This window comes from Wyeomyia smithii, chromosome 2 (assembly GCF_029784165.1).
Source record: "Wyeomyia smithii strain HCP4-BCI-WySm-NY-G18 chromosome 2, ASM2978416v1, whole genome shotgun sequence".
Classification (NCBI taxonomy): Eukaryota; Metazoa; Arthropoda; class Insecta; order Diptera; family Culicidae; genus Wyeomyia; species Wyeomyia smithii.
Window position 1 is genome coordinate 170,063,733 of NC_073695.1, and position 18,297 is coordinate 170,082,029.

Sequence of the window (18,297 nt, forward strand, 5' to 3'; positions counted from 1 at the left end):
AGTTCATCTTTTGTGGCATATATCAAGTTGGGTTTCAAGAATTACGGTTGTCCGCTTCATGCGAAGATTGTCAGGATCTGATAGGATGAGACGTTACAGGAGGAATGGATGGAAGAAAGTGTGTGTCCCATCCACAAAAAAGATGACAAGCTGGATTGAAGTATCTATCGCACAATCACGTTGCTAAGCACTGCCTACAAGGTACTCTCCCAGCCTCTATGCCGCTGCCGATTACCTATCGCAAAGGAATTCGTGGGGATAAAAAAGAGGCATTTGTGGGGGTTGAGTACACCCCTGGAACAATATACCGTATTGCTCTATTTCCAGCCCTGAGTCATGCATCTCGTAAGTCGCAACATCACTCTTCCACGAATGCTACGGATGGATAACGAATCAACACGAGCCATGAGTGATCGTGTTGGCTTCGTCAGCGTCGTCTAGATTCACCAGGTTCGTATCGCCGTACTCCAGTCAGTCTTCAGTGATCGATCGCATAGGTAAGTCCGTAATGCAATTCTGGGCGATTCTCCTACGTGCCAATATAGGTTTCCACAGCATTCACGGGGGACCGCGCCACCACGGACCAGATCTTTGCTCTGCGGCAAGTACTACAGAAACGCCGCGAGTAAGGGCCCGAGGAATACAGCCCTATGTGCCAGTTCGTGATATCCTCGCTCAGCAAAACTTGCCATACATGCTTCATATTTATAGCTATTTGAAGAGCATCAAGGTGCCCATTTAACAGCGAAACGAATCTCGGATAAAAAAAACATGTTAGTTTAAGTATTAGCTCGTAGTCGGCAGCGAGGATAAAAAATTTGCCTTTAGCTCATAAGATATATTAGACCATAGGGCATTAGATTTAATTGGCTCCGTAAAACATTAATTTGTATTGTGCCGTGTCAAATAAATGTTGTGTGAACAAAAATAAAAAAAAGGCGAGTACAACGTAACCACGCACAAACTATTCATCGATTCCAGAGCGACAATCGAACGAGATCAGTTATGGTAAATTATGCACGAACACGGGTTCCCGAACCAAATTACGCGATTGGTCAGAGCGACGATATACAGAGTGATGTGTACAGTGCGAGTTTCGGGGACGCCCTCGAGTCCTTTCGATCTCGAAGAGGGTTGCGGCAGGGTGATGGGCTTTCATGTCTGCTTTTTAACATTGCCATGGAAACTGTTGTTAGAAGAGAGGGGATAGACACGAGTGGTACGATCTTCAGAAAGTCCGGCCAGTTACTTGGGTTCGCCGACAACATTGACATTATGGCACGCAATTTTGAGACGTTGACGGAAATGTACAGCAGACTAAAGGCAGAGGCCAACCGATTGAATACGTCGAAGACGAAGAAGGGAAACTCTGTTAGCCTCCCACCACGGGTTCTAATCGACGGTGACGAAGTCGAGATGACAGATGAGTTTGTGTATTTGGGCTCACTAGAGGACTGCCGGTCTAATAAGTGTTTTGTGGATGGTCAACTTTGTGGAACGGTGAGTTTTGTTAGATCGGAGCGTTTTCCGCAGTCCAAAGTAAGCGCGATTTCCGGCCATAATGCGTCTTTTGATCTCTCTGCTAGTGTCATTGTCGGCGGTACAACCATGCAACATGGACCTTGCTCGTGAAGGACCAGTGTGCCCTTGGGTTCTTCGAACGGAAGGTGCTGTGTATGATCGCAACGTGCACGGTGAATCGACCAAATGGAAGAAAATCTCCGCAGCCTACGCAATCTGCATGAGTGGCGACGAGTATAGCCATGGGTCGAGTACAATGGCGTTGGCTGTTAGATACGGCACAGGCCTCACAGGCCTTTGTTGATAAGTAAGTAAGATTCATGCGAAGTGAAACACCGGACAGAACTAAAGCCACAGACAAACAGACGTGTCACTCGAAGACGATTTCATCGACCAGAAAAATAACGATTATTTTGAAATTTTGCACAGTGGGCAGTAATGCCGCTAGTGTCGCTATAAGCAAGCGGGTATATTCATTATCAAAGACAAAAAACGTCAGTAATGCCGCTGGTGTTGATTTAAGCTAGCGCGCACACCCATTAGCGAAGACAAACACCATTTCACAAAAATAATTTAGTAGGCAGTAAGCTCACATGGTGGCGCATAAGTGTAACGTTTCAAATAAGGACGAAGATTTTTCAGGATTTTTTCCGAAAAAAGCTGATGCATTCGTTTAGATGCACCTTAAGTAAACGTAGTAAAAGCTTAAATTTCCTGAGTCAATTAATTGGCTAATAGTTTGTAGCTCCTCACTTATTCTTAATAACTTCAAATACTATTCTGGGCATTGAATTGACAAGGTTATGGAGATTAATTACAGAGATTTATTGCCAGCATGTGCGTGAGCATGATTTAAGGTCGTTTACTGTGTTGAACTGGCATCCATTGGCGTAAACTCTTGCAGCCAATATGCCCCAGAGGTTCTCGATCGGGTTGCAATACGAATTACATGTTGACCAATCAAGTACGGTCATGTCTTTTTCAGAAAACCAGGCCTTGGTTTGTCGGGAAACATGAATAGAAGCGTTGTCTTGCTGAAATACAAAAGGTTTTTCCATATGATCTCCTAGTATGGAACCAAAACGTCTTCCAGATGCTCGCAGTAGTTGCTGGAATTCATTTTGGTGGTGATCCAGCAGATAGGAATCTCTTCGTCATAAGAAAATCCTCCCCATGCCATAACCGTTCCTCCACCAAAATTTCGCTTGGATCGAGTGATATTAAAATCCACCAAATTGTGCCAGTATTGACTGTAATAGGCCATTTCTCATCAGAAAAAACATGGCCCTGACTCTTTCGCTTTTTTAATTCTATCAAGTGCACTCTTTCTAAAGAAATGAAGCTGTTTGTTTTAGTTCATGATAACAAATAAAAATAAGTGATGACATTCATAATCCAAATAGTTTTGAAAGAAAAATCTATGAAAAACATGGTGCATCTAAACGAACGCATGTCAATGTATTACATAACGCAGGATTTGGCAATTTTTAATCGACCAACCCTACCCTCCACATTCCAATGTAACGAAGTTTGGCATGATAAAGCCAAACGAAGGTACCATGATGTCAGCACTAGCAATACTCAGAGGGATAGATATGCGAAGAGAGTGTTGTGAGCCAAACGAACATGTCAAAATTCGAGAGAAACGAACAAGAAAGGTAACACAATGAAAGGTATTGCAATAAAGGTCAATAAAGAATATATTTATTTTTACACGTTTTTCATGTTCTTTTGTTAAACAATGAATTGAGAATGCTTCAAAGTTGCTTCATCACAGTGATTTTTAACTGGTGGTTCACAAACCCTTTGTTAATTTAAACATAAACATAAAATTTAACACCTTCACGGTTTTTGTGATGCACTTTATTATTCCCCAGGACTTCCACCGTCACCATCAGTTATACGAGCCAAATAAAAAAAAGTTAGTGAACGTTGCGCTTTGAGAAGAGATCTGGCACCTCTGATATGTGAATTGCCAAATCAGCGGTTTTTTCATCGCTTATATCTCCCTCTGAGGATCTCTAGTCAGCACCATATTGTAGGTCAAGAAAAAATGGCGGCTTTTCATGTGCCTGGAGAAGAGTGCTAAAACTAAGCAAGCTGTTATAGTGATTCTGAGGACATGAAAACCCAAATATAATTATTTTTACACTGAAATAACCATCTGTGTTGTTCGAGTTTATGAATTTTCGAGTTTTAAATTTTTTTGATAGTCAATAAAGTTTACATTGCAACTATTGCAGAAACTTTTCTTAAACCAAACATCAAATTGAAATATGGATCGTAAATATGAAGCTGTAATTATAGTCCATCGTACTCTTCCTGAGATACTCCACCCTGAGACATAAGTTATTGAAACTTTGGAAATTGAAGCACAGACAAACAGATGTACCACTGCGTACAAAATTCTAAGAAAATTGTGGTTGCTACTAACTTGTGCGGGAGCTTCTTAGCCGCAAGGTTACAGGGTCCGCTTCGGTAAGCGGGTGGTCGTGGATTTTAATCTTAGTAGAATCAGGCCATTTGGTTGTTAAAAGACTTTAAGATGGGTTTATTCTCAGGCTCTCTACTACATACTCTTCTTTCAAGCTGTATTCTGTGGTATCCCTGCTGACTCTCATCCTAACAAAATTAAGTCCCTCTTATAATAAAACTAGCCTGAGCTACGTTCTCTTCAGGGAATTGTGATTATGGCACGATCTTGGCTGGTTCAAATCGGTTTTGTAGTTACTGAGATATTGAAGTTTTGTGATTTTCACATTTTGATACATAACCTCGAAACTAAAAATCCGATTACGATTCAATAGGGTTCTATGGGGCAACTGGACCTTTCATTTGCAATTAGTTTCATGAAAATCGGTCCAGCCATCTCTGAGAAAATCGAGTGAGATTGGGAGACCGTTACATACATACATACACACAAACACATACGCAGACTAATAGGCATAACTGTGTTATGTCTATTAGTCTGCGGATACACTTTGTGCATTTCAAAATGATTCTTTAAAGACTTATGACGTAATAAGGAATATTTAAAAAAAGATAAATTAAATCGTTTAAGTATAGTTTTTCGGCGATCATAAACACGATAAAGCATTTTTTTCGATATAGGGGGATTAGGGGCATAATGAGCACACGGGGCGAAATGGGCACCTCTCTTTTATGCGAAACTACGCATTTTTCAATACAATATGGTATGTGGAGCTCTTACGTAGTTACTACAGTATCTCTTTATGTAGAAAAAAAGTGATTTGTCTGTTTAAAATATGGAAAAATATTGAAAAATCAACTTGGTTCCCGGATGTTGGAAAAATTATTACTATTGCGCACTACAAAATAAGCTTCTACGGTCGTTTAAATGGCTCAATCAAGTATGTAGACACATCAATATGATGTATGGGTCGTACCCCAAATTTCACCATCATTGAAGTTTTGATTTTAAGCTAAAATTAGCGTTAAAATCTCATGTTAACTTTAACTAATTCAATAGGGGCGAAAAGGTCACCTTTAGGTGGGGTGAAATGAGCACACCTTGTCACATAAACTTACCTGAAATTCATCTCAGTAGACTTGTGAGTTTGTCTGTTTCCATAGTCAGTGTTTGTTTACAGTGATGGTGCGAACATATATTAGAAAATCTTCGAGACCGAATCGGTCAGAAAAAGCGACTTCAGGAAGAATTGGCCACCATAAGGCGCGACGGGACATTCACGAAACAAGCCGCCAAGTATCACGGCATCCCGCGACAAACGTTGGCCCATTAGTTGTACTTCTACATAGTTTCAAGGTATGTCCTATAAGAGTGCTAATTATACCCCGTGGGTGCTCATTATGCCCCAGTGGGGCGCTCATTGTGCCCCACACATCGACTGATTGCTAGTTTTTGATGCATAAATCTAATTTGTGTTTTTCACCATTATACGATAAACTTTTCAATTTGTGAATAGTGTACCTTCAATTATAGATAGTTAATTCAAGTTTTGTACTAAAGACAGTTTAAATTTTTTGTCGTTTTCCATGCTTAAATCAGCAACCAAGTTAGGGTGCTCATTATGCCCCTATTCCCCCTACACTAAGGCTGTGCGAGATTTCGAATGATTTCGTATAATTTCGCAAAACTCGAAATTTCCCGAAATTTCGCGAAATTGCCGGAAAATTTCGTTGAATTTCGCTAAATTTCGCCTAAAATTTCGCGAAATTAAACTTCCAATTTCGACGATTACGAAATTTCGGACCAAATTTCCGATGCACATTATTATGGTTTGTGCTCATTGCGACTATAAATTAATTGAATATATCTCAACAGATATCTGGTATACTAAGTCAGACATAGGAGAATAAACTCTCAGCCGGTAATTTTTGTTTTCAAAGACAAAACCGTAACATCATGCGGGAAGTATTTTTTATTCACGCAGAGCATAAAATTCATGTCATCACTGAAGTCATATTCGAGGAATATGAAGCCGTCCAAATGCGCCAAGGTATCTAGTAATTTGTTTGTAGGAATAAATTTTACGCATCTTTTACGTGCATCAAAATGTGGTTATATTTGCTGCCCACAAGGTTAAAGAGGTCACTTTTTGTCTTTCGTTTAGGAGGGCATAGCAATTTCTGTCAAAACTAAAGCTCTGAAGCTATATCTTACAGGCCAAATGTTCTATGCTACTCGACTTGTAAAAATTTTCAAGCGTTTTTTCGGATTTCTCTGTGTTAGAGGACTCCTCTTCGCACACCGTAATGTATTTAAATGTGTTTTTTCAGATAGTCCATTGCTATCACTAGGCTGACCAGATATCATGCCTTATAGTGCAGATAGTGCAGATAGAGTGATCGATGTGTCAAGCAGAAAAAGTTGTAATTGCCTGAATTTTTAGTATTGTTTCAAAACACTCTGACTTCAAAGTCAGCATAGCTTTCAAAATTGCCAGGAACAATATCAAAAATATTTTAAACGTGTTACCAAAAAAGTATACTTTATCAATGAATGAATAAAAAGTACATGGTTCGCTCTCGTTGAACACATAACTGAGAAATGTTACTCTTGTTTTAGGGGACACGTTCCCAAACCACGTAATCATATATAGGGAGACGGAGGGGGGGGGGGTTTATCAAAAGGCCACGAAAAATCACGTGGGGGGTGTGGGGGTTAACGAATAGACCACGTAGTCTTTTTTCTGACTTATAATTTTTTATTGCCACTAAGTCAAGACGAAGCTTCCGCAATTTTTTCATTAATAAATTTATTTGACACGACTAATTAATAAGTGTCACGGAAAGTTTGAGAGTTGTCAGCAATTAACTGTAATCAAATTTTTGAAACATATTTCAAATTTATCCAAACGAAGAAATTTTTTTTGTGTTTGATTAATTTAATTTAATTTATAAGTCTTCGAAACAAAATCGTACAGACATTTCTAAAAACTACTTATTCTAAGTCTAAGCATCGATTTGGTCATGTTAAAATCGTACACTTCAGAAACAATGTTAAAATTACAACAACACACTTCAAATGGATTGTTTTGGGCAAAAACAGTGCGGTATCTGGAAATCCGAAAAAAATCACGTCGTCGAGTAAGCCTTTGTGGTACGTTGAACTGGACTTTGCTGAGCAATTCTGAGCTGACTACGTTGTTTTCTAAAAGGTCGAAAATGAAGAGACGTTGTAGCATTGTTCTCCTGCTTGGCAGAGCTTGTAGTCTTATAAGAGAACAGGCTTTGCCTTATATGGCATTTACTTCTTTAGAATAATAGTTCTATTTTGCAATGTTCGGGATTTATGTAATTTTTCCTGGAAGTATATTTCAATACTCAACGACCGGTAAAGAAAATCAACGTTTTAGTCTTAAAAACAATATATAAAACCTGGATGTTCGTGAACTGAAGGAAGAAAGAAAGATGTTTATATTTTGTTCGACATTCAAAAACTTTGTAATTTATTAAAAAAAACTAAGTCACAAATCCGATACCTGAAAATCACTAAAAGTAAGATTTCACTTATTATCAACTAAATATTTTTCTAGATGATTTCTAGATGAGTATACAATTTACCATATGGTATAACTATAAGCGAAAAATTTATCGTAGATGATCAAACTGCTTAAACAAATTTTATTTATTTTGATACTCAACAACAAATTAAAAATCAGTTTGAATATACTCAACCGAAAAGCGTATTTTAAAATTCTTTCAGGTAAGGAAATTGTTATATTTGTTAAAGACAATGAAATATTATCAAAAAAACAACCGTTAAACAACCGTTATCAATTTGTTATTTTGGTTTTGAGAAAATGATATTACAGGAAATTCTATTTACAATTTGCGCAATACTAATAATCAGTTTTCTTGAACCTTAATTTTTTTTTATAAATTTTTCATTCTTTATTGTACATATATTTGCAGAATAAGATCACAAAACAAAAGACCACGGGGGAGTAGGGGGGTATTTAAGGGATCAAAATATGACCACGTAGATTAGGAATGGTCCCAAATGCATTTTATTATTTTTGGTGTCGCAGAAACTCACAGGGCATATTTTTAGGACAAAATTATTTTCTAAAACCTTACCAGAGACACTAGTTGTGCCAGTCAAACAAACCGATCGTCAAAAAAAATAATTTTAATCTCCAATTGGACACTCTGTGGGTAATTAAAATATTTTTATAATCGAAACAGTTGGCTTGATTGGCATAGTGCCTTTGAAAAAGTTGTAGATAATAATATTATCCTTCCAAAAATAAACATGTTGTAAATTTTTTTTTAAATATAACTGTTTTTTTGACTTCTTCATCGCTTTGGTAATTTTTTTGTAATTTTTATACAAAAAAAAAAGATTTTTGAAAAATAAGCTTTTTTATATTTATTTTAATGTTTCTTTTACATTAAAAATAAATGAATTTTTAAGAAATGAATGAATTTTTTTTATCGGAAAGATAAAATTACTGTCTAAAACTTTCCCAGAGACGTCACACTGATCAAAAAACGTTTGGCTCTGAAAATATTTATAATCACAATAACCCTTCCAAAATAGCATTTTAAATAGCTTCTCAGCCTATAGAAACGTTTATGCAAAGTTTAGGCCAAATCTAAAATGACAAAAAACATTGAAACGGGACATTTTTTGTGGAACTGCTCAGTTAAAAAGTAATTTTAAGTTATATTAAAAAATGTGCAAAAATATTGAAAACTTCAAAGTTTACAGAATAGTTAACTTAAATATTGTTTTCCTCGAATTAATAAAGATGTCACTTAGTCTAGGTGTTAAACGGTGTTAAAAAAAATTCAATAACACTGGTCGACAAAAGCGAAAAGTTGCCCTCCAAAGGTTTTACAGCTTTTTAACCATTCCTGTGAATTTTGCTGCTTTTAGAGAATGCAGAAATGCATCAGAAGGCCGTCGAGGAAAACTCTTTGGAAAAGTTATCTTTGCTAGGGACACCAAAACTCACAGGAATGGTTGAAAACCTACCTACCATCTCTCATGTTTTCCAGTTCGAGCTCTAGGACAAAACTTGGATTTTGAATGATGAAAGTGCTATGAAAGAAGGATTACTATTTTAAACATAGTTGCATTCAAACCAAAAGAATCAGTTCAGAAGTTTATTAAATTATTATTTACAAAGACATTTCGAGTTTGACCTTTATATCATTTGTATCTATCGCGCTACTATTACCTGCAATATAATCTGTATAAATGAATGCATCAAGATTTTAGTTTTTAACATTTTTGATTTTCTCGTCATTGTCGGTTTATCGATATCTAAATACCTACGTTACTCTTCGTCGACCAGGTAAGCACCTTGCGATCAACTGCTGAAGGGTACTTCGTTAGCGTACGCTCCAACGTTACAAGTCATTGTAATGCTATGTTTCAGAAACATTTATTTTATTTTTCGAAGTTTCGCGAAATTTAGAGACCAATTTCGTTTTGTCTCGAGAACTCAAAATCCACCTTGATTTCGTTTCGACTAATTTGGCGAAACCGAAATTAAGGGTTAATTTCGTTTCGCTTCGTTTCGACACCAGAAAAGCCAGTTTCGCACACCCCTACCCTACACCATTCCGAGTTAATCGCACAAGTTTCACGTTTGATTTATAAGGTTAACATTGACTACTTTTAGATAGAGCAATATAGTTTTTTTGAAGAGTAAAGTGGTATTTTACCCCTTAACAGATCAAAGACATAGAGTAGTGAGGGGCAAAAGTACGCACGGGGTAAAAGTACGCATTGGCCTTTTCGAAACATACGAGCGAAATAAACTGGCAACAGTGTATGAATTTGCAGTATTATAATGTTCACGGTAAGAGTCGAAAACCTATCAATGGGTATTGTTGTACCCATTTTTTTCTCTCATATGCGGCTGTCAAAAAAATGGGTAAATTTCGAAATGTGAAATGGGTAAAATTGTACGCATTAGGAAGCCATGTTCTTAGAAAAAAAATGAGTCATTTGTTTACCCATTAATGGGTGAAAAAATACTTCAAGCATCGTTTTAGCTTGCTCTGTCGATATGTTCGCACGCGTTACTTCTACGATCTGTTTTGTTTATTATTTGTCAACAATTTCCATGGAAGGACTTTAAAAGAGATTCGATACTGTGTCGTTCAAGAAGTTGCAAGGTAAACAGTATGTTATATCAAGTATTGAATTTTACAATGTGAGATTTTTTTTATATTAGGTCTAGAATATTCACTATCCGTATGGTATTGGCTTTGTTGCAGAGAATAGCGATTCTGACAATCGATGATAGCAGACAAAATACCCCTGTATTCGTAAATAAGATTCATTTTTGCAAATAAATAAAAATAATTGATTTCACTTTCACTTCTATTCATTTTTTTGAGCGATAATCACAACCTTTCCGTTTATTTAGTAATGGGTAAAATTTCACCCATTTCCTTGAGAAAATTCTTTTCTCAAAATGAGTGAAATTGTAACCCAGTTTTTGACGTTTAATCGGTATACCCGTTAATGGGTAAATCGAGTTTACTCACTAAATGGGTTGGCTCACTTTTTAGCGAAATGGTTGAAAAAGTACCCATTAATGGATTTTTGACTCTTACCGTGTTAGGTAATCACACATGTAAACACGTAAGATTCCGTTTAAATGGTGCAAAGCTATGAGGAAAATTGTGATTTAAGCTGTTCTGATCTAATTTTCTTAGTTTTGGGAGCTATGATTGACCTATTGGAAAACTACAGAAACTCGAAATCAACAGAACCCAAAAGACTCTCGTATAATTGTGGTTTGTAGTGTGAATTTGTTCTGCCGAAAATATTTTGAAGTTTATCATAAAACTCAAACCAGCTGGAAAACTCATTGTGGGGCAAAAGTACGCATAGAGCGTGGGGCAAAAGTACGCACTAAGTGCCATTAACCGTAATGAAAAAATGCCTCGATAACAATTTTTTTGTACGGGAATTACTCAAGAATAACCAGTGATATGCAAATATGCTCTGAAACTAAGGAATATTATGGTTTTATGATTTATTTAATAGAATTTTAGAACCATTTTAATGGTTTTGTTGATATGTTTTCAAAATGGTCCTTCCGCGATAAATTGGGGCTTCTAGAAGCCATAGAAACAATGAAAAAACAAGGTCAAATACCATGCAATATTTATTTTCCCTCCAATGAGTGTATTTTCGTAATCGAGATGATGTTCAGAGCGTGGATAACGACATTTTGGATTTCAAGAGACGTCTTCCGGTTTCTGGAAAATAATATGGGTATTTTCGGAATCGGGATGATGCTCTGAGACTATTTTATGACATCAGACGCCATTTTGGGTTCCAAGATGTCGACTTCCGGTTTCTAGGAAATAACCCAAAATGGTCGAGTACTTCCCAATATGTGTATTGCTGGAAATAAAATGATGCCCTGAGACTGGAAATCGACTTCAGACGCCATTTTAAAATTCTAGATGGTGACTCTCGGTTCAGCTGGTGTTCAGGTCTCTTGGCATCATTCCGAATCCAAAAGTGTTCATATGAGATGGTATTTGGATGCTTTTCAGAAACCGGAAGTCACCATCTTGAATTTTAAAATGGCGCCTGAAGTCAAATTGCGTTTAAAGTTGATTTCTGGTGTCTGCGCATCATTCCGATCCGTGAAATACACACATCGGTATTCGGCCATTTTGGGTTGTGTTCTGGAAACCGGAAGTCACCATCTTGGAATTCAAGATAGCGTCTGGAATCGTTTTCAGGTCCCTTGACATCATTCCGAATCCGAAATAACTCATATGGGGTGGTATTTGGTCAATTTCCAGAAATACCCATATCGGGTGATATTCAAGTTTCTGAGATTCGGAACATATCCCCAAAAAACCGGATTTCCGGAAATAAGAAAATTGCTTCGGGGCACCTCTCTAACGCAGCTGGAAAGAACCAGTGTAAAACTAGCAAAAACAATTAACTTTATTGTGGATAGTGTAATAAATACACTGTTCATGCAGTGCGAACTTTTGCCCCGTAAACTGCCTACTTTTGCCCCGCATGCTGGGTAAAAGTTCGCATTTGAGTTTTTTTTCTAAAAACTGAAATTCTCATGATACAAACAAAATCCGAAAAACTCTGGTAATACATTTTGAAGACAAAAGGTTTATGTACCGCTCGGAAACAAGATCGAATTTTATAATGATTGTTTGCAATAGTTCTGTTACAAAAACAATTAAGTGCGTACTTTTGCCCCTCACTACTCTATATGTAGTGAACATAACTTCTTCTATATCACAGCTCTGTGTTGATAATGACAAAGTTAGTTGGGAAAGATTTAAGAATCATATTTAGAATAACTTTGTTATGAGTTAATTTTGCGGAATGAAGGGAATATTGAATCCGCTCTAGAAGCATTCAAATGCACAATTTCAAATGACAGAAATTATTATGACCCACAGCTAAGACGAGCAATAACAAGACACTCAGCTCTCTGCATGGGACTGGAAACAAGGTTGACGCCCTCAACGCGTCCAAGAAACATCAACTGTGTCTGTGTGCGTATTATTGGTTTGGCACGTTTGACAAGACATTTTTGTAGTTGTTATTGTCCAGCTCGTATTCGATAGTTTATGCACATTACACACACACACACACACACACACACACACACACACACACACACACACACACACACACACACATTCACCATTAATGTTTCTGGGAGTCGTTCGGGGGCGCCACATTACTGGATGTTCGCAAGGTATATGAGAAGATCTGACACTTGTGTATCTTGTTATCTCGTCTTTGACTAAAGGCTCAATTGATTTTTTTAATTATTTAACTGTTTGTAAAATGTACGCAGCTGTTAATATCAACGATCTCGTGACTTTTGACACTATATGCAAGAGAACATATTTTAGAGCATTATCTAGGCTGTAACAATACTTTTGATTTTTGAGCTGAAGAAACGTTAATAGAACGTATGTGTTTCTTCATGGTGGTTATTAGGTATCACTTTTTTACGCCTGCCTTGTGCTTAGGAAAAACGTATTTCAGTGTTATATTTATTCAGTATTGGTTTCTACTCTGCAGCACAATCATTTTTTTAAACTGGATTGTTTCTTTGGATGATTTATGCAACGTCTGCGGAACGTCACTCCACACTTATATTTGGAAGAGTTAAAAAAACGAATACTTCGAAAATGTTTCGTTAAGATCAAATCTCAACAAATTTTTTTACAGTTTCGTGATAATAAACTTCCAGAAAAATTTTACTTTGAGATATTTCAAGTTTAAATTTATTAATGTATTAAAGTTCTAGCAAAGAGGTATCGAATTGATGGAAACATGTGTTTTCAATCCATTATCGAGAAATTGCTGTAAGTAATGAGTTTCGGATATGCACATGCAAAAAAAAAAGATTTCTCTTGGTTTCAGTTTATTTAGAGTTTTTTTAGCTGTTTTCTTTTTTGACTATTTTAAACGTACTTTTACGGTTAGGTACGATACACCTCTGTCATTTTATTCAATTTTAGTCTGGTGCGCATTGATTTAATGGTTTGTCACGTTGGCTGTTACTATTCTCGAACGTAATTCTGATGAATAAAAACAATAATCATTCAGGGTTGTACTTCAGAAGAAGTTTCGTTTATAATGCAGAGCTTTCTTTCGATTGATTTTACACTTTCGCGTTGTTAGCTCTTTTCCAAACTTGTTTTTTTGAATGCATTGATTTTCATAGTTTTGTATTCATGCTTCAAAACACCATAAATGTTTTGTTAGTAATGAAGAAACAAAATAAAAGAAAATTGTTGAGTGTGTTGCTTAAGATCGTTTGAGCTGAATATGTGTTATTTTGTTATTTTGGCTTCGATGAAAAAGGTAATCAACATAAATGCTTCTGCGCTATTTGGCCTCGTATTGTGAGGTTACCGGATTTTATGTTATATAATTCGTACACTTTGTCGTATCACGCCAGGCTCTGGTATTGTGTATAAAGACTTTTAATAAGTCACGTTTTGACACCTGTTAGAGTGTAAACATGGACTTGTCTCACTATACTATAAGACATGTATGTACTTAAACCTGAGCACGAAAGAATGGATGACATTTTATTTCATTGCAATAAACAGGTTTGTTCTATTGTAATATCAGTGCAACATAAATTCCGATTTTTAGTTTCGCTATCTTGATTTCGAAAGTTCTAACTAATACGGTGTTTAAAAGCTGTCTCATGATTGTAGTTCCTTTTAATTGAGAATAATGATTTAGCCATCATCAAGTGGTTCTCGGGCTTTTGTATATTTAATAATAATGCTTAATTTCAGCTAGAGTTTTGAAATAGAGTCGAAAAAAAATTGTGGCGGAATAACGACAAATCTCTTGACAATACCGTTACTGTACTGTTAGTCTTTACGAAACAATTTTAGGTTTAGGTTCTTTAGCCTGAGTTTGATAAAAAATAGAGTTTCTAGCATTAACGAGAAGAAAGCTAAGTTATTTTCAAAAATAGTTGCAGTTCTAATAAACATACGCCAGTTCATTTGAAATGTTCCATCCCGCCGCGCTCAAATTACGAACATTAGGAGAGAGCCTAACTGTGGTATAACTAGAGCTGAATCATGTTTTATTTCAGTTTGACACTCATTGGCCTTTTAGAGTGTTTACATCTAGGTATGTTCACTCCAATTTCTAAACATGAGCATCATATCAGTGGATGAGGCTTCAGTGAAGGAATGAGCTTATTTCTGTATTGGAGGGGAGGATTCGGGAAAGAGAGACGACAGTCCCTATCAGACTTTGATAATATCTCCAGGGGATTGAATGGTTTCATCTCAGGAGCCTTCCCGTCACATAAAAACATCATTAGCCAGAGCAGTTTTCCGGGGCGTTGTCGGTAATCCATGGGGACATTTTGATTCATCTTCGAATGTTACCATTTTTTCTCGCGGCTTCGGTATCGTTATCATCGTTGAGCTGTCGGCGTGCGTTACCATGCTACGTTTGGCTGGTGGAAGGGCCAAATCTCCCACCCCAGAGAGGTTGAACTCACTCACACTCCTGGGTACGAAGTATTCAACATGATTTTCCATTATGCCAGCTGAGCGTCTGGCTGGCGTGTTTCGCTGAAAAGCGGTCGACCGACGTGGCAATGAGTTGTACTCATTAGGCAAAATATCGGTGGGCCTTTGTCAGGACTTTATTGGCGTCATTGCGACCGACACAAGAGCTACGTCCTCTGTTGACGATGGGAGCGATTCGGGAGTGGCAAATTTCTTCAACCATACTATCAGTTCGGTCTGTATAAGACTGAAGCACATTGCTACCACCGCCATGCCAATAACAATGTATGCTGAGGCAGCATACTGGGAAATGTCCCCAGTTGGCACTAAATCGCCAAAGCCGATTGTACCGAGCGAGGTAAAGCAGAAGTATAAACTCTCCAATACACCCCAGGGTTGAATTTTGTGGAACAGAACAGCACCCAACGTTACGTAACAAATTAGAATCATAATACAGATTGATATTGGTACGACTGATTGATTATGTTTGCTGCTGCTATTCCCTCTCGCTGCTACCACCCCGTTACTTGCGCTTAAACTAGCGCCACCAAGGCCAGATACACTCCCACCTCCGTAACCATGCGGATCATGTATTCCTGTCCACGTCTGATGATAACTGCTACTTTGTTGTGGTTGTTGTGATCGTTTCTGTAGTTCCGTACTGGAAGATTTACTGTTTATTGCTGAATTGCCACTCAAGCTGGAGTTTGTGCTTGCGCTGTTCGATGACGTGTGTGATGACGGTCGCATGCGTCGGAACAGGCAACGCATCGCACCGGACAGACCTTCTCCCATTGCAGAGAGGTACAGCAGGATAATCGGAATGCCAAACAGAGCATAAATTAGCGCTGCTATTCTGCCCCATTGTGTGCGTGGTGAAATGCCACCGTAACCTGGGAATAGCAAGAAGAAAGAAAAAAAAAAGTGTTGAGAAAGACAGCCGAAACAAGTATCCTTCAGAAGATTTTCCATGTTTTTTAAGCGTAATATCCTCGTTAAACCCCGTACTAACGGGGACAAACAGTTTAATGGAGTAAGCTTTGCTTCATTAGACTTATATATTAAGAATCCCTGGCGCGACAAAAGGTTGAACGTTGTGTTGATGTTAGGTTTATGCGACTTTTATTTTGGTACGTGCGTGGGTTTGAATATACTGGTTGAAAAGGAACTGCTGAGTCGGATATAAACTTCTCGAAATTCATTGAAATGTATGGAATCTAGTGAACTATTAACTATCCACTATTGTCATCATGACCAAAAATGTTTATTCTTGTTCGCTTTATACAGTATGTACGTAGTTATTCTAAGGGATAGGCGAATGGCTCACGAGTCGTCAATATAAAATGGTTCATAGGAAAGAGCGAACGAACAAACGGGTCACGTAAATGAATCACGTTTATTCGAGCCCACTACACACTTAGATATTATCACCGAGTACGGTAAAATGAACTATCGAGATTTACACAGCCGAGATTTCGGTAAAAATCTCGGAATGTCATACATAAAAATACCGAGATTCTGCCAAAACAACAATTGAAAACATGTTTAATGATATGTACGTAATATTTTACCGAATTACTAATGAAATAATTCCCAAACTCGTTTCAATATATTAAACACTCGGAAATTTAAACTGTCAAAGTACAGAGACTCCATTATATATTGACTCGATTATATATGATTCGATTATATGTATATAATTTTAGACTCGATTAGATATAGAAGTAAAAAACTTTTTTTCTTGAATTTCAAATATGGCTTATCTAGAACTAATATATCGTAAGAGAATATCTACAAAATACGTAACGCTTGATAAAAAGGAAAAAAATAGAACAAATTAAAAAAAAATTAAATTTTGAAAATTGTTTGGAAAAAAATTAAAAATAAAATAAACTAAAAATACTTAAACAAAAATACCTGAATAAAAATAATTTCAAAAATAAAAAAAATAAAAAAAAATTTGTTTAGAAATTAAATACAAACAAGTTGACAACTCTACATTAGGGTGTCCCAAAAAAAAACAAGTCAAGGTACTCAGCCCTAAACTGAAAGATAATGTTATTTATAGCATTTTTGTAGAACATTTCGACTTTCTAAATAATTGTTTTCAGGTTGCCCAAACGTGATTTATGAAAAAATTACTTTTTTAAGCTACAAACCCACTCTTTTGCACTTTTTTCAATTCTGTTCGATTCCTAAATTTCCCCATATATTTTTTTATTTTTGTGGGGTTGTTTTTGAATATTCTGTATAGTTCAGTTCAGCATTGCATTCAGTTTTTTGACTCTCAGAGTCCATTAAACATCACAAAAAAATTAATCATGCATAAGTGATTTTCCAATTGATTGCTGTAAGAATGGAGGAAATGGACCTCTGTATATATTGCCGTAAGACGTGTTCCATGCCAAAAAAAAGTTTTGAATTAGGAAAGGGTTGGCTTTTTGTTTTATAATTTTTTTTTATGGAAGCTTGAAGTTATTAAAAATAAAATTATAAAAAATGTAGTGTTCGGAAAAAAAATCATCTAGAATTTTTCGAAGAAAATAGTGACTAATTTTTTCTAGTTCAATTTTATATGTCCATAAATCCGCCACTATTTTATTAAAATCTGGAACGCTCCGGCCCAAAACAATACTTTAGAAAAAAAAAATCTGCAATTACAAGTTTACTACCAAAGTTCTACTGATACAGAGTATTCTTTTAATCAAATTGCTGTTATAAAAAAAGGGAAGCGTAAATCATGAACATGATTAAACATTTTGTTAGTCATTTATGAATAATAAAGTAGTTTGCTATTACTATAGCTCAACGGTCATTTACTAGACGCTGAAAGATTGTAAAAGAATAATTTGTATATCTTGAGCAATTACTCTAACTTTGCATAGTAAAAAGATCAATGTTATTGACTAGTTAATTATGAATTTGCCTGGTATTACATTAGTCGAGTAGCTGTTTTTTTTCCGTTCGAGGCATACCAAACTACTATATCATTAGCACACTTCTTGTGCACAAAACCTCCGCCGAAGGTTAGAAAATTTTGCTACAGCAGCTACCAGGAGTAATTTCACCTTATTATGAACATGCGTTCTCCTCCTAAAATAATGTCTGCAAAGTAGAATGTCGTGCATGGAATTTTAAAATTAAATAAAAGCAATTCCGTTATCATGCATACGATCTTTCCGCTGAGTTACACTTGTTTTCACTTATTCTACACGAACTCCACAGAGCGTTTGTTCTATGGTGAAAGCCACATAGTCGGTAGTGAAACGACACAAG

At 36.6% G+C, this 18,297-nt stretch overlaps 2 protein-coding genes across 2 annotated transcripts in view; one reads left to right on the forward strand and one right to left on the reverse strand.

The window, feature by feature from the left end:
• Positions 1-74: 74 nt before the first annotated feature.
• On the forward strand, positions 75-3,205 carry LOC129724889 (uncharacterized). Its single transcript, XM_055680167.1, has 2 exons — positions 75-1,500; positions 1,587-3,205. Exons 1-2 carry the CDS (start codon positions 1,006-1,008, stop codon positions 1,743-1,745), a joined length of 654 nt encoding a protein of 217 aa, XP_055536142.1. The 5' UTR covers positions 75-1,005; the 3' UTR covers positions 1,746-3,205.
• Positions 3,206-13,380: 10,175 nt separating this feature from the next.
• Positions 13,381-18,297, reverse strand: part of LOC129720681 (potassium channel subfamily K member 10-like) — a 214,004-nt gene continuing 209,087 nt past the window's right edge. Inside the window, exon 9 of the mRNA XM_055672240.1 lies at positions 13,381-15,914. Within this exon, the coding sequence (XP_055528215.1) occupies positions 15,151-15,914 (764 nt within the window). The 3' untranslated portion in view covers positions 13,381-15,150. The remainder of the gene's footprint in view (positions 15,915-18,297) is intronic.